Source organism: Schistocerca serialis, chromosome 1 (assembly GCF_023864345.2).
Source record: "Schistocerca serialis cubense isolate TAMUIC-IGC-003099 chromosome 1, iqSchSeri2.2, whole genome shotgun sequence".
Lineage (NCBI taxonomy): Eukaryota > Metazoa > Arthropoda > Insecta > Orthoptera > Acrididae > Schistocerca > Schistocerca serialis.
This window is the reverse complement of record NC_064638.1, coordinates 654603696-654625436: the sequence shown is the minus strand read 5'-3', so window position 1 is coordinate 654625436 and position 21741 is coordinate 654603696. Positions and strand designations below refer to the sequence as shown.

The following is a 21741-nucleotide window of genomic DNA, read 5'->3' as shown; positions in this document are numbered from 1 at the left end:
TCTTTTTGTTGTGCCTGTCTATGACTCAAAATCTCCACTATATAGAGAATAGCAGTCTATCCTTTTTATAATATTGTCATTATATTACATTCCTATTTTTATTCTTCGGGAAGATTTGGTGCGTTCCCTTGGATTATATCAATCGTAGAAACATTTGACACATAGAAATACAGAACACCACAAGCATCACACAAAGGCAGGTTTTTCTTTGTACAAATCACATTTGGGAAAGAAACATTAAAATTGCTGAATATTCCATATGATGGCAATAATTTCACAGTAAAACACACATAAAGGGTCACTTTTCTGAAAACTGGTGCTTTTAATTGATTAAGAAACAAGATACACTACAGGAATTTCACTGAAAACAATTTCAAGTAATTCTTTCATTAATTTTTCTTTTCTTTTTTAATTCATTCACCAGGTACACCATTAGAAAGTGAATAAGAACCACCTTATTTGAATATAGACTGGAAAACATTCATGCAGCAATCTTCTATGGACAGGGTAGCTAAACGAAAAACAAAAATAAAAATAATAATTGGGTTTCAAACAAGGGATGCAAAATTGTGAAGCCGCTATGCTAACCACTGTGCTACTCTTTTGGCTGAATGATGTCCCCCCCCCCCCCCCCCCTCAGGGGCAAATAAAGTACCTTCCACTAATTACCAAATATGTCATTTTACTGATATTTACATTTAGACTTACATTTTATACTCTTATATTATTTTTTTTAGTCATACACTCTATTGCTTACAGTCTTGGGTAAAATCAGTGAGTTATCTGCAAATTTGAATAAGTACACTCCACTTTCATTTAATAGCACTGCCATATTTTTTACATTTCCTTCAAATGCTTTAGAGTTTCTTCCATGTATATTTTATGAAATATGGATGAAAAAAACATTCCAGATGTAATCCTTGAGATGCAGGTGATAAATGCTTGGCCATTTTTATTTTAGATATAGAACTTTTTTGTAATCTTTGAACTGGGTTTACTTTCTGATGATTTTAAATTCTTTCACAGATTGGTTAAAGGTACTCTACCGTTTAATATTTCTACATAGACAAACACCAAAGGAAGAGGCTGTCCTCAATATATTCTCAATTATCTGTTCTAGGCAACAAATACAATCATTGTTCTGTCATCTCTAAAGCCTGCTTTGTACTCAGCATATATTCCTTCATCTTGTAGAAACAGCTGAACTGCCGGTAGCCTTTCCCAACATCATCTTTTAACACTGTAGCTCGATGTCTTCGTTAGTTTCCTGAAACTGGATGCTTTGCTGACCAGGTCCCATATTTATAGCTGGGCAGAGCTTGGTGTTCACTATGCCGTCCACATCTGCTGTGGTTAGTATTAGGATGGTATCCATCTGCAGGCATACCTTCTTCCCCATCACACCTGTCTTCTGTGGTGGCAGTCATCCCATGGCGTTCCGTAGTACGTCTGCTCCTGCCAGGCACATTACTAGCTCTATCATACGCTGTGAACCTTCCTTATGCTGTTCATGACCTCTGTGGCTCTCTCTTGTGGCATGTCATCTTCCTGGCATTCTGAATTCTGTACACACTTTTGATGTGTGCTTCCTGTAGCATCATGCTGCTGTTGGAGTTGCATATTATGTCAACACACATTGCAGCAAATCACTTGTGGTGGAAGATGCCATCTCGTGTTCCCTATTCTGTCTGCTTCCATGTTGTCCAGTGTCTGAGGTTTCAAGTGATTGATGTTGATCCATATCTTATCCGTGATCGCTGTGGCTGTCTTCCTAGGAGGTAGTTGCTGCCTGTGCTCCATACGAGGTCTGTTCCTGTTAATTATACCCCCAGTCACCTGTGGTTCAGTACCAGAGAATGAAACTTCTTTTGAGTGTTTCTGTAGTAGTTCCAAATCCAGATTCCATGCCATACTGAGCTGGTATCCCGCTTCATGGTACATCATGTTCTCTGCTATACGTATGTTAATAGATTCACTGATGACACTATCCCAGAATCCAGAGGGTTTGAGCAATGATCCTGGTTTTGTCTCAATTCATGGGGTGTTCAAGTTCCAGGCAATGTTCTGCTATAGCTGATTTAGTGGCTTGTTGTATCCTGGTGTATCTTTGGTGTTCTTTACATCTTTTGTCCACTCTTCTGGTGGTTTGACCAATGTAAGGCACACAAAATTCACAAGGTATATGGTAAACACCAGGTTTTCTTAACCCCGGATCATCCTTGACTGTTCCAAGGAGTGGCCTGATGTTTCTGGGTAGGCAGAACATGCTTTTGATTATTTGTTTCTTTAGGATTCTGCTGATCTTAGGAGAAAAATGCACTGCATACAGTAGAAATGCTACTTCCCCGGTGTCTTCTTCTTGTTCCTGTTCCATTATGTCAGGTAGTATGGTGGTACGCAATGCTTTGTAGATGTCCCTGGTTGAATAACCATTATCTGTGAACGCTTGTTGTAGATGTTCCAACTTCATTGTCTAGCTGTCTGGGTTGGAGGGTATCTTGGATCTGTGAACAAGTAATCTGAGCAACCCGTTTTTCTGTGGTGGATGGTAGTAGCTGTCAGTGAGTAAATGTAAGTCAGTGTGTGTTGCTTTCCTGTATGCACTGTGGCTGAATGTGTCATCTGCCTTCCTCTTCATCAGAACATTCAGGAACTGGAGCTGTGCATCACTCTCTAGTCTAATAAACTTAAAGTTGGGATGTCTAGAATTCAGATGCTCCAGGAACTTGTCCCCACTTCTCCAGCTGTGTGGCCAGATGACGAATGTGTTATTAACAAACCTGAAGAAACACACTGACTGGTAGGCAGCAGTTGTCACACACTGACTGGTAGGCAGCAGTTGTCATGCCCTCATCCTATAATTTCTCCATATACAAATTTGTAACTACCAGAGATAAGGGGTAACCATCACCACCCCTTCAATCTGCTCATAGAATTGGCCTCCACGCCCAGATGTAGGCAAAGTAGCTGCCTTAACAGAGGTGGTGGTGGTGGTGGTGGTGGTGGTGGTGGTGGTGGTGATAATTAATAGATGAGACCACTACACAGCAAAGTCATCAGTGCCCATGCATGAGTGATATGTGGAGACCGTGGTGAAAAATCTATTAAAAAGTAATTAAAATCTTATACCCAATATGTTGGAAGAATTCTGGACATCACATAAAATCTTAAAACAGAAACTACTCTCTCCTAGTTATCAGTTAAAATAGAGGGTACGTTCCGCGGGAGATCCATATCAAATCTCCAGTTGTCATATAAAACACATTCAATTAAAACATGACGTACTGATAGCTGTGTCCCACATCTGTGTCACACCGAGTGATACTAGGGACATAAGAGGCAGCCTCGTGTTAGTGGACAATGTCTCACTCTAAGCTGCATAAAGGCTACTTCTTTAGCCTGTTGCAGTTGGAAGGAGATAAGCCACGGCTGCACTGCAGGTTTGACAGAATACAGTTTATTGTTACACACTTCCAGCTACTGAATCTTCTTCCAACAAATGGTCTTCTTGGACACAAAACAGGTGACAGCCTGCAGGGGGCTGAACATCGAGCAAAAGGTGGAAGGGAGCAATCCTCCTTGGCAGCTACACATCGAATTTGTTTTCTTGAATCTCTATGTGCCCTGGAACCCAACAGAAAATTAGCTCCTTGCCCTGCCTTTGCAAGAGAAGGAGAGCATCCTACATTTCCTGTACAACCCAGTCTGCTGGGTACATCTGACTAATAGTGAGAAGAGCACTATGAGATTCTGGACGGAAGAGGAATTTCTTGTCATGACACTGTCTCATCTACTCCGCTGCCCTCAGGATAGCAAACGACTCTGTGCAAGAAACTGAAAACTGCTCTGAGAGCCCTATCATGAGGACAAAGTAAGGGAACACAACAGAGCAATCAATAAAATTTCCCTGCTTTGATCCATTTGCGTAAACAGCTACAAAATCCAAGTCGCATGGTAAATTCTCATTAAGTTTAATTTTCATTAGTCAATTCTAAAAGTAATCTGGTCCTTTTTAGTAGCCAGGAGGATGCCCTACTCCACCTCTGGCTTTGGAATTTAATGCCCCCCCCCCCCCCCCACTTATAGTAGCTCTAGGCTATCCCTTGCAAGTATCACAAACAGCCTTGTTGCCACTGTCGGTAACTGAATAGCCATTCCAGTGGCAACTGTGCAATGTAGCTGGATGCTGGTGATGTAGGAACAGACAAAGCCCTATAGGCTTGGTGTATCATGAGAAGAACACATCAAATAGACAGAGGAAGCTCATCAACCTCTGCACATGGTGTAGCAATAGGTCCTTGTTGGCAGCCTAATACTCTTGGGCTGAACAATGTGAAGCATTCTGAGGTACGGAGGACTTGCTGACCCATAAACCCAACATCTGTATTCAATCCATGGTTGTACGAGGGCTATCCACAAAGTACATTACGTTTTGGAATTAAAAACAAATAAAGTATTGGAAATTTTTTTAATTATATACAGATGAAAGCCACACTGAAATACTACTTTTCTACATAGTTGCCATTTAAATTACGGCACTTATCGTAGCGATGGACGAGCTTGGAAATTCCTTCGTCGTAAAATTCGGCCGCCTGCGCCTTCAACCACGTGGTTACCTCTTCTTGAAGCTGTGCGTCGTCATCAAAACGCTGCATAGCCAACCACTTCTTCATTGCTGGGATTAAGTGGAAGTCGCTCGGTGCCAGGTCGGGACTGTAAGGCGGATGAGGAAACAACTCCCACTTAAAAGACTCGAGAACTTCACGAGTGGCATTTGCCGTGTGGGCCCGGTCGTTGTCGTGAATCAGCAAGATCTTTGAGCCCAACTTTCCCCTGCGCTTGTTTTGTATTGCTCTTCTGAGCTTGTGCAGAGTTTGGCAATACCTTGAGAGTTTATTGTAGTGCCTCTTTCCAGGAAATCCACAAAAATCACACCTTTTCTGTCCCAAAAGAGGTAACCACGTGGTTGAAGGCGCAGGCGGCCGAATTTTACGACGAAGGAATTTCCAAGCTCGTCCATCGCTACGATAAGTGCCGTAATTTAAATGGCAACAATGTAGAAAAGTAGTATTTAAGTGTGGCTTTCATCTGTATAATAAAAAAATTTTCCAATACTTTATTTATTTTTAATTCCAAAACGTAATGTACTTTGTGGATAGCCCTCGTACAAAGGCCTTCTGAAGTTGGAGCAGATGTTCCTGTTAGCTTCTCAGGACCTATGACTGATGCATTTAAGGATGTTTCAGACCTTGAGACATATCAGTTTCAGTCATTTAAGATGTGGCAGCCATGTTCCCATCAAAAGTGAGGCCCAGATATTTCACCTTTTCGTTAAAAGTGAGAATGGTATCCCCTTGTTTAAAAACTGTAAATTAAAAACTGAGCGCAAATGATTAAAATCAAGACAAACAATTCTTCCCAAAGAGGGTTTAAAACCTGTGGTGTAAGACCATTCCTCCAACCATCTGATTGTCAACTGCAATTGCTGAGTAGCCACTGCATGGTTGGAAGATGCACAGAAGATGGGGAAGTCATCAACAAACAAAGAACACCAGGGTGATGATGCTGTAGAGCAGAGGGGCAGGGGAATGAATGGGCTGCTGGGTCCAATGACGAGGTATCAAACTTCTCGATGTCTTCATCATCATTCAGACAAGCCAGAATGATGTCTGATGGTGCCTGGGACACCTTTTGATCCAAATGCTGAGACCCTTTCCCGGCTCCTTTTCTCTTCTTGAGGATGACAGGGAAAGGAGGCATTGAGAGGCACTCTGCTTTCGGTGTGCTTTTGGGATGCTCGATCGAAAAATATTTCTTGTGTCTACTGGTGTAGCTGCCAGGGTTGCCATGTCTTTACTAACTTTTCTGTGTCATGTACAGGTGCAACTACAGGTTCTGTTGGTGGAAAGTGGGATGGTGGATGTCGTTTGTGTTGAGCATTGACCATGGGAACACGTTTCTGCACCATGGAAGAACAAGATTTGGCAAAGACAGGGGTTTCGTCACCTTGTACTCTTTTTTGGCTTCTGTGTAATTCTGCAATCCTCAGCAAAAACAGGGCAGTCTCGGCTCCAGACTGGATGGCTCCCAGAACAGTTAATGCAGACAGCTGGAGATGGGCAGTCAGTCCTAGCTTCATGGGCTGCCTTTCCACACTTCCCACAGGTCGCTTCACCTCCACATTTCAGTGTGGTATGGTCAAAATGCTGACATTTGTAGCAATGCGTAGGGTTAGGTACATAAGGCTGATCCTATGTCAGAGGAATCCTGCCCATGACGTATTCACGCAGTGTTGGAGAATTGAAGGTCACAATGAACGTGGCAGTCTTCTCAGTTTCTCTATTTTTCTTTGTGTCCTCTACTCCACTTCCACTATCCTGTGAGAAATATGCACTGCATACAGTAGAAATGCTATTTTCCTGGTCTCTTCCTGTTATTTCTGTTCTGTTGTATCAGATAGTCTGGTGGGATGTAATGCTTTGTGGATGCCCCTGGCTGAATATCCACTATTTGTGAACACTTATTGTAGATGGCCCAACTCCATTGTTACGCTGTCTGGGTTGTAGAGTGTCTTGGATACACGTACAAGTGTTCTGAGCACCCAGTTCTTCTGTGGTGAGTGGTGGCAGCTGTCGGCATGTTGATGTAAGTTAGTGTCTGTTGCTTTCCTGTACACACTGCGGCTGAATGTGGCATCTGCTTTCCTCTTCACCAGAACATTCAAGTACTGGAGATGACCGCAATTCTCTAGTTTAATGAACTTAAAGTTGGGATGTCTTAAGTTCAGATGGTTCAAATGATCATCCAGTATTTTCTGGCCGTGTGGCTAGATGACGAACCTCCCATCACCATATCTGAAGAAACACTTCAGCTGGTAGGCAGAAGTTGTAAGGGCCTCATCCTAGAATTTCTCCATAACCAAATTTGCCATTATCAGAAATAAGGAGCTGTGCACTGCCAATCCTCCAGTCTGATCACAGAATTGGCCTCCACATAGGAACTAAGTTGATGTTAAAATACTGGGTGTATCAAAAAGAATCATCCAATTTTTTTAAAAAAAGTCATAACTATTACGTTATTTGATATATGTGCATGAACTACTAGCTGTTGGGAAGAGCAAACTCTTGAGTTTTACATGGTTCCCACTAGGTATACAGCAGCATGTGCCCACTTCAGTTCTAGTAAAAATGGTGTTGGAACAACAGAAAGCATTTTGTGTTCTACATTTTGCACAGTGCGGGTCAGTAATAATGGTTCATTGACTTTTGCACTCAGTATGGTTTGGATCCTCCTACAGCACACAGCATTAGATGATGGCATGAGGTATTCTGAGAAACAAATTGATTGTGTAAAGGCACATCACTGGGCCGTCCTTGAGTGTCTGATGCAGATGTCGAACGCATTTGCTATAATTTCACAAAGAGTCCGCAGAAATCCATTCACCATGCAGCTCGACAGCTCAACATGCCCCCAACGTCCATCTGGTGTGTGTTGCGTCGACGTTTACACATGAAACCATACAAAATTCTGTTACTGCAAGCTTTTCATACAGGTAACAAACAACAACGTGTGAAGTTGTGTAATTTTGTTCTTCGCAAGATGGAGGATGACAGTTTTCTTCCACACTTAATGTTTAATGATGAAGCAACATCCATTAAAATGTAATGTGAGAATATGAGGTATGGAACAACCACATGAAGTTGTACAACATGAGCGGGACTCTCCAAAATTTAATGTGTTTCATGCAGTTTCACGGGAAAAGGTGTATGGTCTTTTTTTCATTCTTTGCCAAGAGCACTGTTACAGTAAGCACATATCTCGATATGCTTGACTTTGCCAGTACATCCTATCCCCTTAACAAGAGACTTGGTTTTCTGTCCACTTCATCCGTGGGGTCATTCTCTAATAGAATGTAAGCACGGTCCTCTGAAAGTTGACAGATATTCTGGTCATAGTCAGTCTTCTGGAATTTCCCTTATCCACCAGTAACACCACTAAATTTTCATCTTCCCGCAAACTCATCAGGACCATCCTCCCGTTTTTTGAGATGTTAGTTCTGCGCAGCATGGCTCTGGTTTGTGCCCTGCGTGTCTCATTGCCTGGAACTTGAACACACCATGAATTATGATGAAACCAGGATCATGGCTCAAACTCCTTATTGTGGGATAGTGCTATCAATGAATCTATTGAAATCAAGATGCCAGAGAACCTGATAAGCTGTGAAGTAGGATACCAACTCAGTATGGCAAGGAATATAGCTTTGGAACTATATAGAAACTGTGGAAAAAAAGATCCATTCTCTGGTAATGAACCTCAGATGACCGAGGCATAATTAACAGGATCAGACCTCCAATGGAGCACCAGGCAGGAACTACATCTTAGGGAGACAGCCACAGCAATCACGGACAAGATAGGGAACATCAACATCTGAAATCCCAGGCACTGCGCAACCTGGGAGTAAACACAACATGGAACACCAGATGGTGGCTACCACCACAAGAGATTGTTGCAAGGTGTGTGGACATAATATGAAACACCAACAGCAGAATGATGCCACAGGAAGTGCACCACACACATGCGTACCAAATTCTGAACACAAGGAGGATGACATGGCCATGAGAGAAAGCTGCAGCCATTGCAAACAGCATAAGAAACATCTTAGAGTGTCGTGATAGTGCTAGGAATGCATCTGGTAGGCACAAACCTAATTTGGAATCCCATGCGCTGGCCATCACTGCAGATGACAGCCACAATGGACATACACAGAATAAGGAACACATGAAGATGGATACCATCACAAGCAACGGCTGCAGTATGTGCGAACATCATAACGAACACTCAGCACACCCAGGCGTGAATATGGGACTTTGTAGTAAAGCGACCATTCTTAGGAAACACCTAATGAAGACACCAAGTTACAATCTCAAAATATTGTGTTGGAAAGATGTGGAATACCAGCAGTACACCTCATTCTATGAGATGATAATAATGAATCACCAGGGATGTCTAAGAAATTATATACATATTCCTTTGTATCCTTGTTCTAAGAAATGTTCAATAATTTTTCCATAAAGTCTACTGAGGATATTGGTAACTTTTACACTCCTGTATGTATTGCAACCATCATTTTTTCTTTTCTTGTGTGTAATTGTATTATAACTGATTTTCCAATTACTTGGTGTATGCCCACTGTTTAAACAGTTTTCTTAATAACTGATATCACTTATCAGCACCAAATTTTAATAATTCAGATTGGTAACTGAATTACAAGGTTTACCCAATAGTTTACATGGTCACTAAGACAACATAAAGAAAAACAAATCAATACACTGGATGATTATCTACAGACTTTTATGAATGGCTGACTTGTCTAAATAAGTGAAAAAGTTAACGCAAGAGAATATCCTATTATTTTATCATTAAATGGGCTCTTTATTGCAAGGTAACTGTTGAAAGTGATGTACACTGTGGTAATTAAAATTTAAGCATGACATCAATGAAAACCAATTAAGAATACATTTAATACATGATAGATACATGAAAATAATGATATAAAGGGAGATCACATCAGATATATTATAACAGTGTCAGATGAGACCAGAAAATCAACAGGTATTTAACTTATAAATGGTAAGTTAGAAATTTAAGTGTGTAGTTACTGTTCAGAGTGAGAAATATCAGTCTCAATGCATTCATTTCAACACAATCCACTGAGAGAAGTGAATTCACAATTATCTGACCTCATCAGCTGTACACAATGTTTATGAAACATAACTACTAATCCACCAGTACTCTCGGCACAGAATTCTTTGATATTTGCATTTCACTTGCAAGTAGATGAGTGCTTATTGATGAATCTTCCCCTACATGATTTCCTCAGACATTTTTCTGTGGAAAATTCTTTGTTGAAAACCTTGGCTAACTATATGTTGTTTGAACAATCTAATTTCTCAAAATTTTGTTCCAACTATGATTATGCTTGTTCTGAAACATTTCTCTGTTTGTTCATTCTGTGGTCCTACAAAGAACAATGCTCCATCTTTCACAACCACCCATGAACTGTAAATCGTGGTAAATCCCACTACGGACTCATCAGAGATGATTGTGCCTTGTTTCCCTCAGTAGTGCCACTAACATCATTGTTGCAGGCAAATGTATATCATGAAACACAATCATGTGCCTCACATGCATTGCCCTTTGAAGACTTCGCACCATCTGAAATAATCATTTATGACCATCTTGCAATTTGGATCTCTTTCTTGGGACAGTTGATAAATAGTGAGCTTCTGTGTATTCTGCCAAGTTGCTGTTTCTGTTGTATGCACAATATTTTGATGACCGACCCAGCCATCTTATTCAGATGCAGCAAGTTTTGCTATTAAGTGCACTTGCTGCCTTGACTACAACCAGACTGTGAACTATTGTTGGTCTCACATTGCTATTTACAGCAGAGTTCAACTCCCGACACCCACTATGCCCTTGGGTGGTCCTTTGTTTTTCAGCTCATACTGATATTCCATGAAATTCAATTCCTCTCATTGTGTTCCTACACTGGTGAATGAGAAGGACAGCGAGATTTTAATAAATTGAGTGCTGGACCTCATGCATTATTTAAATTGAAACCACCACCCCTGTTTATTAGGTTTCCTGATGTCTTTGTTTCAATAAAATCTTTAATTATGCTGTTCCAGAGACTAGCCATCTGCACCTTGATACTGGTGCCATTGTACTTCATTTCATGATTATATTTGAGGCATGCTCGATAACAGATGATTTACTTGGTTGTTTTAGTTGGCTCTGTCAATAATGTTCCTTGAATCTACACCTACATCGATACTCCACAAGCCACCGTACAGTGCATGGCAGAGGGTACGCTGTACCACTACTTTGTCATTTCCACTATTGTTCCACTCAAAAACAGAGCAAGGCAAAAAAGAATATCTGTACACCTCCGTATAAGCCCTAATTTCTCATATCTTATCTTCGTGGTCCTCATGCACAATGTATGTTGGCAGCAGTAGAATCATTTGGCAATTAGCTTCAAATACTGGTTCCCTAAATCCTCTCAATGGTGTTTCTTGAAAAGAATGTTGCCTTCCTTCCAGGGATTCCCATTTGGGTTCTCGAGGCATCTCCATAACACACTTACATGTTGTTTAAACCTACCGGTAATAAATCTAGCAGCCTGCCTCTGAATTGCTTCCATGTCTTCCTTCGACCTGACCTGGTATGGTTCAAGCAGCATACTAGTAATACTGTATCCAAACATTACAGATTTGATCCTGACTTTTCTGATAATCTGTCTCTCCGTAAGACATTTGCATGGAATGTGATACACACCCAGCTTTCATACACTTTGATCACCTTTAACATTACAAAGCATACTTCTTAGCTTAGGTGAAGGGGGTGAAATATGCTGGATGCCTTGTTTCCATAGGAGTCTACCGATCTTTTCAGATATTGAGCCAGCGAAAGGTAGATAAGTAATTTTTGGCTTTTTTTTTTTCCCCCTCAGTTTCAGCTTCAACCTCTTTCTCAGGCGTTCTTGATTTTAGACTGCATCACCCATTCAGTTTGATGATCTCAGTATCCATTCTTTTGGAACACTATTCGTAAGTGCCGCAATTCTTTTGCAATGCTCTCTTTGTTTGACCTCCAGAGATCAGAGCCTCCAGTGCTGAATTTCTTTGCGATGGATGATGATGCCTCTATGATGATGCCTCAAGACGGAGATAGAGGTCAGTGTGTGTATGTTTTCTACATACAGTGTGACCCAGGAATCAGCCCATTCTTCTCTTAACTTAGAGGAAAGATAAGTAGTATTATTTTTCAAATGCCGTCATCAATGTTATATTATCATGGATGGATCTGAATGTTCCAGCAACTCTTGAATCTTTTCCACTCTACATGGTGACAACACAATTGTGTCGTCTACATACGGACAGAAACACATTGGTTTCAAGTTGGCAGATTCTAATGCCTTTGCTTCATGTACAGGTTCATCACTTCAGCTGATAATGGACTACCCACTGCCATGCCATCAATCTGTTTATAATATTTTCCTGTTGAACAGGAAATAAATAGATGTAAAAAGTTCTGTGAAACAACTGTCAAAAATTTCTGTGATTAGTTCCAAGGAATCAGAAAGTGTAACCCTCATAAGGAGGGAGACTACATTGAAACTGAACATGTATCTTGGAGTTGCACTTGACTGAGGTGGTATACAAAGTCAGTGGAATTGTGGATGTCTTGTTTGCACTTTCCCACTTATTTGCTGACAATGCATTCCAGGTATTTGTCAGCTGGTATGTATGTGTGTCAAGAATAGTAACAATACGTCTTAAAAGAATTCCTTTATTGTGTACCTTAGGAAGGCCTTATAGTTGCAATGGCACTGCTGTTCCTGTTTTGAGATCCTTAATGATGTTACATGGCAAGCTATATTGATTAAGAAGAGTCAGTATAATCTTCTTGATTTTATTTACAAGATTGACTGCTATCTATCTGCATACAATGTCATTCAGGGGATTTAAAATCTTCTTATTGTAGCCCATACATGACCTTAGGACCCTAGTATTGCCCTTGTCATTCTGGCAGAACTATAGTTTCCTTGTTCTCCCACAGATTTGTTAATGCTACTTGTTCTCCCTAGGAGATATTTGATCTTAGCATTGTTGCCTTGGCGAGCACTCTCCAGATTTTGCAGGAAACCTCTTGTGCTACTTCTGGTGGGAGTGAACTACAAGAAGCTCCACAGAGCTGATGTAATGTGCTACTGGTAGCCCTTTTGGAGTGGGTGCAATATTTAGCCCTTTAGCATGAATCTTCACTGTATCTTTGTCCAAATGTTTGTCAGTGAGATTAACTATACCACAGCTGCCTGCATTTTGTTTTGGCTTTTTGTGAATTTCACTTCCTGGCATTCAGACATTTTCAGCTACGTTGATTCCGCTTGACCATGTCATATTGTCAACCCAGCCCTAGAATCTGCGAAGAGTTTAATCAACATGTAAAGATAGAGATGAAGAAGTTCTTTTGAAGTGACGTCTAGCATTCTTTGGGTGTTGCAAATTCTCTCTCATACAAGAGCCTGGGTTACACAGTGCATAACCCTATTTGGCAACGGCATGATAATGTGATGTTTGATTTTAGCAAATTAGGTACAACTTGTTCATCTCAAAATTTATTTAGGAAATGAAACACAATGAGAGCAGTGTTGTGTTGCAAATACCTAGATTCTGGGACAGCGTAACTAAGGAGTCTATCAAAATAAAGATGTCAGAAAAACAAAGGAACCTGTTTCCACTGAAATATTGCTTGGGCCTAACACTCGATTTATTAAAATTTTGCTGGCCATCACATCCACATTAGTCATAAAACAGTGAAAGAATTTGCATCTCATGGAAACTCAGTGCGAGTTCTGAAAAACGAAAATCCATCAAAGGGCATAGTGTGTGTCAGAAGTTGAACTCGACTATAAATAGTAGCGAGATATCAACAATACTTCACAGTCTGGATGGAGTCAAGGCAATGAGTACACATAACAGCAAAAATCAAAGCACGTGAAGAAGGCAGATGGGTAGGTCATTGAAATATTGTGCATAAACTGGAAACAACAACTCAACAAAACACCTGGAAGCACATCATCAATTTGCAATTTACTGTTTCCTAATTCCTGAGTTACCTGTCCATCATTTCATTCTAGAAAGGTATATCTCAAATATTTTTACCTGTTATTTTATGATATGATTCTTCAACAGCAGTAGTGCAGTACAATGATTAGAAGTCCTCCAAATTATTGTAGAATATTACGTGATAAATCCAAGAGCATTTTCTGCATTAGATGTGGCACTTCTCTCAGAACATGTTGTATTTCAAGCTGCTGAAAATTATAGCAACATTATTCGTACTAGATGACAGGATTCACTCTCATGTATTCCATATATTTCTGTTTTATCAATGAAAATATACAGTTCTCAGGACAGAGCAGCAAGAACCTTGAACAATATTTTTCCATACATAACAGGTGTGTACGTTTTTCTTTCTTCCTGCTTAGAAACCACAGAAATGTGCAAGTATGTTAGTGCCATACTGACGAAAGACACATGAAGCACTTCATTTTTTTAATTTTCAAACTTACATTATGTTGCATTTACTTATTCTACATTATGTTGCTTTTACTTATTCTAAAGAGTCACAAATAACTGATTTTGTCCAATTCCAATAGCACAGGGGGTAAAGCTCAGTCTGGGACCCATCTTTCCAATAACTGGATCTGTTAAGGTTGCGACTTATTCCACTACGTGAGATGAAACTCTACACAAGCATAAAATACGAGAATGGCAATAGCTCTGCTCCACTGTCTAAGCAGAATAATCTTGTAAAAGACGAGTTTTTTGCAGTTTTTTCTCCACTGATTATAAGAAAAACAATAAACTAAATGACTATAAATAAACTAATGAAATGGAAAAGAACAGGAACAAGAAACAATGCTTCTACAAGATAAATAGCCACAGCACTTGAGAATTACCTCTCATCTGATCCAGTCTCTGGAGTAGCGTCAGCCTCATTTTCATTTGCCATTTCCACTGTACTGAGAGACATTTTGTCTTGTTGTTGGACAGGAGTCCTGGCCTCTGTAATTTGTTGATTATCTCTCTCTTCTGAAACAGACTAAATGGCAGTGTCATGTTAGAGAAGAAAAAAAAGGACACACACACACAAATCCTAAATCAATATATCAGTGTAATGGTTATCCAATTATGAATGAGAATGACGAGGTAAAATTTTTACAGGGTGAGGTGAAATGTTCTGATACAGAAAATGAATAAAGAAGCAATGGCACCATTAAGATTCATCTACTGGCAATAACAGCAGGAAGAATCAGTGACATGTTGATCATACATTCCACAATCATAGATCATTCCTCATACTGCCTTGTAGGCAGCACTCAGTCGGTCAGAATAGGCCTAAGGTCTAAATGTGTGAGTGGTGCTTGCACTTTACAGAGATTGCATTAATATTATTGCAACTTTATTTTTGTCAAGCTGTTACATGTTACACAATAATGAAAATGATGTGTCCTCTTGCCTAGAATATAATTCTGCTTACATGGTTTTTAAAAATATCATTTTGTTATGTGGTCAGTGCTTTCTTCAAATGGATAAACTGGATTAATGAACTGACATTAAAGTCAATATTTTGAATGGTTTACAGCCAATGATAACTAATTCAAAGTTGTTAAAAGTTAATGAGGAATTGTTAAATTCAATATTTTGAACAGTTTACAGCCAATGAAATTTGATCTGTGGTCCAAAACTGCAACAACAGCCATTCACACTGTTAAATTCTCATCAAAGGCAAATGAGAAAATAATTTTATTTGCACTGTTCAAAAATAGTTTTACAAAGAATACAACTGATGGTGCACAATTTCTTAGCATGTACGAGGTACAGGTCTTCATTCCATAAAAGGAACAGTAATCAGTGCAGTGGGTTGAAATCAGCAGTTCTGTAGCATAAAAGGTGGAGCTAATGTCATCTGCCAGATCGGTTATAGCCAGTGTTTTGTGGGATGTAAAAGGGATTCTGCTTATTGATAATCTCGAATGGGTATAACAATAACTAACACAGGTCTGCTGGACACACTGGATGGAAAAAAAAAATCTTGAGTTGAGACCTAGATTGGAAAAGAAAAAGAAATCATTTCTATAGGGCAACACACCTACTTGAAAAGATACTTTGCTCATGAGTAAAGCGTTGGACCAGAAAGATTTGTCACTTTCTGACTGCCATCTCTGTTTCCCACATTTAATATCTTTGGCAGTAAAATGCTCCAATCACAATGGGAAGGTTGTGATAGCTGTGAGTATTTTTGCAGACCTTTCAAAATCACTTTCCATTAATGAAATCTACTTGTGGAAAACATTTCAAAAAGTGCTTTGCCCCAAAAAGAGACTACAGAAAAATAGGTGAACACAATAAGTGCACAGTCTTTCACATTCAGATGAGAGCTGCTCACAAGCCTCTGTATTACCAAAATATCAATCAAAATTAGTTAAAAGAAACTTTTCCCCTCATTGATGTTGTTAATTTGGTTGAAACAGTTAGTGACTTTCAACTTTTCTGTTGTTCTCAAGAGCACAAGCACATAAATCTAGCATTAAAATATCATATGTTATAGCATACCGGTAATGTAAATGAAATGTTACAGAAAACTCCATGGGCATCAGTGGCCCTTGTAATAGTGCACACACATATGAACATATTTACAATTGGCATCATTTGCAAATTTGGGCATATGTATGTGCACATAACTTTTTGGTTAGTATGCTGGATTACTGTTGTAATGATAGTATGGCCTTTGAGACTAACCATATGGTTTGAAAGGCCATCCGAATTTAAGCAAGTAAACTCCCAGTTGGTTTCTTAAGTTTTACATATCACAGATTTCAACAATCACACACTGGTGACAGGTACATCCATCATTTTCTTCCTGGCAAACTGACAGTTTTTCTTTTTTATTTCAATGGTTACATCATCATTTATTTATTTGTGACTAAAGTAATACATCACTTTACCAAGCCAGATTTCCTGGAAAAATCGGTTACCACAAGTTCCCAAAAATGAAATTACCTGATTTCCAGACACAGTTGTAGCATTTTTCCCTGACAAATTTTGACACCTGAAGGGTAATTAAACAGGTAAGTTCACAAAAAAAATATAAGGACTTCTATATTTCTGAACATGTTTTTACATCTAATCTTGAATGAACAAGTTATTGCCTTCTTTACAGGCAAGTTGCATAAAAATGTGCCATTTTTAGGTAAAAGATTTATGTGTTTATTAATGAGTCCACACAAACTTTGAATTAAGAGCATGTTTTTGCTCCTTCTCCCATACATGATCTATGAACTTTCCATGTGATATAATGCATCAGATTGGACAAGAAACATAAAAGGAATATATTGTATGACATAACATTTAAATTTCAAAAGTAACATGGCAGCACTGGGGAATATATATGGTGACATTTTCTCTGCCAAATAATTCTGTGTTTTGTTAAACACTAAAAAGTCAGACAAACAATGAAAATCAATCAATGAAAACCAGTCAAAACTCCTTGTGAGAGAAGCAATCTCTTCATTAATTCCACTCAGTTCTGTGGCCATCTTGGCTAGTATCTAAGACTTTTTGGCTTTCAGTTCATTAACTTGCTGGACGATGGACCTCTTCCATGTAGTTCTCATGGCTGCATCATTCCCTTCACACTGTTCCTGCTTTAGAGCCTCACCATACTAATCTCACGCATTGCAATAGTCATGAATCATTTTCTTGTTTCATTCTTGAAGACACTGTCAGCCAATTTCAGGCCATCATATACTCAACATATGGCTACTAACATCTTGCTTTCTTGATTGTCTGTCATATACTTTTTATTAATGGAGAAATCTTGCTCTATGGAGGCTTCACCATGGGTCAGAATAGGAAGCTTTTGAGGAAACTATACAAATGGTAACAGACGTACCACCATCCAGTATCTCTCCCCAAAAGTGATAGATTCACTCTCTCCTCCCCTGTAGCTTGCCCAGAGGTCCAAATATTCTAGCTTCCTGAGGAGTTACACGGATTCCCTCTCAACTTCATCACAGTCCTTAACACCCATCCAAATCTATAAAGAGAATGTCTGCAAGGCATCTGAGATTATACTCTTGCTAGTTCTTGGGTTGCTATTTATCACAGCTGGATCACAAAAGGTTATATATCTACAAATGATATACTTCAAAGATGACTTTTGGAGGAGGTCTGAGCACATTTTGATCACAAAGTCCATGCACTCAGTCCTGAATGTTAAAATATCTTTGGCAGGCACTTTTACATTTCTCAGATCAGACCATACAGCAAGACCTAAGTTAATTTCTTTGGCAGGAATTAGGCTAGCGTCATCATCAGGTTTTATATTACATACCGATTTTGCAGCAGAGAATACATCAGGCTTAGCTGCTATGGACAATACATTAGCAAGAATAGAAGACAAGGAGCTTCGTACAGGAAAGGTGCCATGAGGACTTTACAATGGAATTCCCTCAAGAAGGGTGTGACCTGCCCTGAAACAAAGCCAAAAAAGATATTTTAGCCAGCAGGATCTTCGAGGTACTTCAACATCATTTGCCAGTTGTAAGTATCTATTTTAATGTTGAGTTCTTTTACTTTGTCCACGTAAATCTTTATAAAGGAGGTGATTTTTACAACCCGATCAGCCACATTCTCATTTTCAAGCCAGCACACAGAGCAAAACCTTTTAGGGAAGGGAAGATTTTTGGGCTTATTAAATCTTTTATAATCAGCTCTTTGTGCAGGTGGTTTCTTCAACACATTATAAATTGCTCTCAGAAAAAATACAACACCCCAATTTTAAGTCTGCATTCTTGAAACTCTGGTGAACTATATTCAGACCACAAGATCTCAAACCAATTAAAGCTGATGTACTGTCCTCATGAATACTCTTCACATCAAGATGCAAGTCCTTTAAGAATGCCCAAGTTGGCCATCCACTTTTAGCTGAAGAAGTTTGTAATATTCAGGTCAGAAGTTTCTTTCTAAAAACTACTTAACACATCGGCATCAGTGGTATGCCCTAAAAATGTAGATGAAAAGTAGTGCCTTTCAACCTGTTTGTTTACTTTGTGCCAATATCAGAGTGCAATATCTATTGGCTGCAACTCGGCCACCTTGTTAAGGCTCTCTTCAAATGAGATTATACGAGGGCGGTTCAGAAAGTAACCTCCGATTGGTCACAGTGCGGGTTGTGGGGGGAGTAGCGACGCCATCTGTGCGTTCACGCACTCAACAGGTCAGTCGGCATCAAGCCGTGGTCGAGTGAACGTCGTACCTGCGCTAGTTTAGTTTTTGTGGCAGTTTGAAATGTGTGCTGCAATAGAAAACCCCGCCAAATGTGAAGTGCGTGCAGTCATAAGGTTTTTTACAGCCAAAGGATATTCTGCAGCAGCTATTCATCGTGAGCTTTGTGCCGTGTACGGACCAAGAGTTATGAGTGAAGGAGTTGTCCGTGAATGGGTACGTTTATTTAAAAGTGGACGAGAAAACGTTCATGATGAAGAGAGGAGTGGTAGACCATCATTGGTGACTGACGAACTCGTTCAGACAGTTGATGCAAAAGTTCGTGAAAATCGACGTTTCTCAATGTCGGAGTTGTCTACTGGTTTTCCACAGATTTCTAAGACTCTCTTGTACGAGATAGTGACAGCAAGATTGGGTTACCGTAAGTTCTGTGCATGATGGGTGCCCAAAATTCTTACCGACCACCACAAAACTCAAAGAATGGCCTCTGCATTAGACTTTCTGTCACGTTATGAGGACGAAGGAGAACCATTGTTAAACAGAATCGTGACCGGTGACGAAACCTGGATTAAGTACATGAACCCAGAGACAAAAGAACAATCAAAGATGTGGGCACATTCAAATTCGCCTACCAAACCAAGAAAAGCCTCGCAAGATTTTTCTGCCAGAAAACTGATGGCAACGGTGTTTTGGGATGCCAAAGGGGTGTTGTTGGTTGAATTCATGGAACGTGGTACGACCATTAATCAAGACGTGTACTGTGAAACAATAAAAAAGTTACGACGGGCTATACAGAACAAACGCCGTGGTATGCTGACTTCCGGTATCGTTTTTTTGCACGATAACGCCCATCCTCACTCTGCTCACAGAACAACGGCCCTTCTTGAGTCCTTCAAGTGGGACGTTATCAACCATCCACCTTACAGCCCAGATCTGGCGCCAAGTGATTATCACCTCTTCATGCATTTGAAGAAATGGCTCGGGTCACAGCGGTTTGATGACGACGAAGAGCTCAAAGATGCGGTCACAGGCTGGCTCCAGGCACAAGCGGGTGATTTTTATACAGAAGGAATTTCAAAGCTTGTGAAGAGATACGATAAGTGCCTCAATCGCTATGGAGACTATGTAGAAAAATAGTGCAAAGATGCAGTTGTAAGATGTATATATTAAAATATTTTTATTTAACTTGGTGTATTTTTTTAAATCAACCGGAGGTTACTTTCTGAACGGCCCTCGTAAATGAAATGTCTCTTTCAAAATCTGGAAGAATATTTTTTCTGAAGTGTGGAGCTAACCCATAAATGATACTTTATGATGTCTCAGTCTGCCCAAGCTGCATGTTACTACCTACACTATCATTAGGGAACATGACCGGAAACAAGGCATTTTGCTTGCATGTAGTAGAAAAGGGCACATGGTTATTGATGGCCCACAGAGATCACAATATTTTCAGCCTTGCAACATAATCCTAGATCAGGTACTTTGAAACGCAATAGCTAGCTGATACCGTGTTAGCGGCAGTGGTGGAGGTGATACCGAGCTGCAGCTGCTGGGAGGACCACGAACTGACCATCAACTGTGAGATTTCTGTTTTGCCATTCACAGCAATCTTATCAAGGAATCGTCTTCATCATGCCCAATTATCTTACCAGAGGACAAGGGAGCATGATCTGGCAGTGCCAGTGCCCTGAAGACAATCAAATATTCCAATAAGACGATGACATTACCCTTGCGATACTAGCAGAGGAAGAACAGTACACACATGTGATGAAGAAGGGATTAATAAAATCAGCCCCTTTGTCTTAAGAGGAAACAAGAAGAGCGAACATATCAAGAAAAACAGGTGGAGGTGGGACATATCTTGCCAATACATCAATCCTTCCTCTCCACTGCAAAAGTAATGGTAAGTTTTCATAATGAATGCCAAAACTTGAAATTTGAAAAGGAAAGGGCAAGTTACATCAAGCTGTACAAGAGTAAGTTGAGGATACCAAAATCTGGCAGTCAATTTGGAGCTCCACCCTGTTGGCAAGGGCTCCCAGCTCGCCCATCATTCCTGTTCTTGTCTCTTACATTTTGGAGCATTATTGGAATAAGCTTTTCAGGGGCATACTCCATCACCAAAATATCAGGATTAAAACAATGCAATTGACAAATATAAAATCCCCTTAGGGTCAGGGTGGATATACAGAGCACCGGGTAAGAATAAAAAATCCCCTCCAGGATTAATTTAAGAAACCCTTTGACTGTGAAGGACTACACAAATGTGGGGCAATGTGAAGTGACAAACTTACACAAAACATGTCTCCAAATGTCGGCCCTAGGTTCTAATACTATCTCCGGAGTGATGCTTTTTCTTTCATTGAACTTTTTTCACACTCACTGACCCTAGGTGTTGTATGACACGAGCAGCCTCTAAGAGTCTTCGGATCACATAACAGTTATAATACTTCACTTGCTGAGGACTGACAAAAAAGACGAATGTCACCTGTCTTCCTGATTGCTACAACTCCTTGGAGACCTTAGTTCTCCCACACAAATAACACTGGGGAACGGCTATTTTGTTGTCCTAGATCTGTGACTTGTTCTTAACTAATTTTTGGTCTCTGAATTCAAAATTGTTAGCAGTTTTTCTCTATCACGTCAAGTTTTTAAACTACAGGATACTCTCTCTTTACTCTAAATGTCATTAAAACTGGGCACACAAAGGAAAATAAAGTGGGTACTAACCATACGTAGTAGAATATCAGAATATTTTATTCATTCAAAGGTTATTACAATATTCAAAGTTACATTGTGTTTGTACAAATAATAAAAACAAAGATATTAGGGTACAAATTTTTGCTCATAACTTTTCCTACAATGTTCCATCTGGGGACAT

General features: G+C 39.8%; 1 protein-coding gene across 1 annotated transcript in view; it reads right to left on the bottom strand.

Moving 5' to 3' along the window:
- LOC126420874 (zinc finger protein 585A-like) overlaps nt 1-21741 on the bottom strand; it is an 85008-nt gene that overhangs the window by 18250 nt on the left and 45017 nt on the right. Inside the window, exon 5 of the mRNA XM_050087233.1 lies at nt 14531-14673. Coding sequence (XP_049943190.1) covers nt 14531-14673 — 143 coding nt within the window. The remainder of the gene's footprint in view (nt 1-14530; nt 14674-21741) is intronic.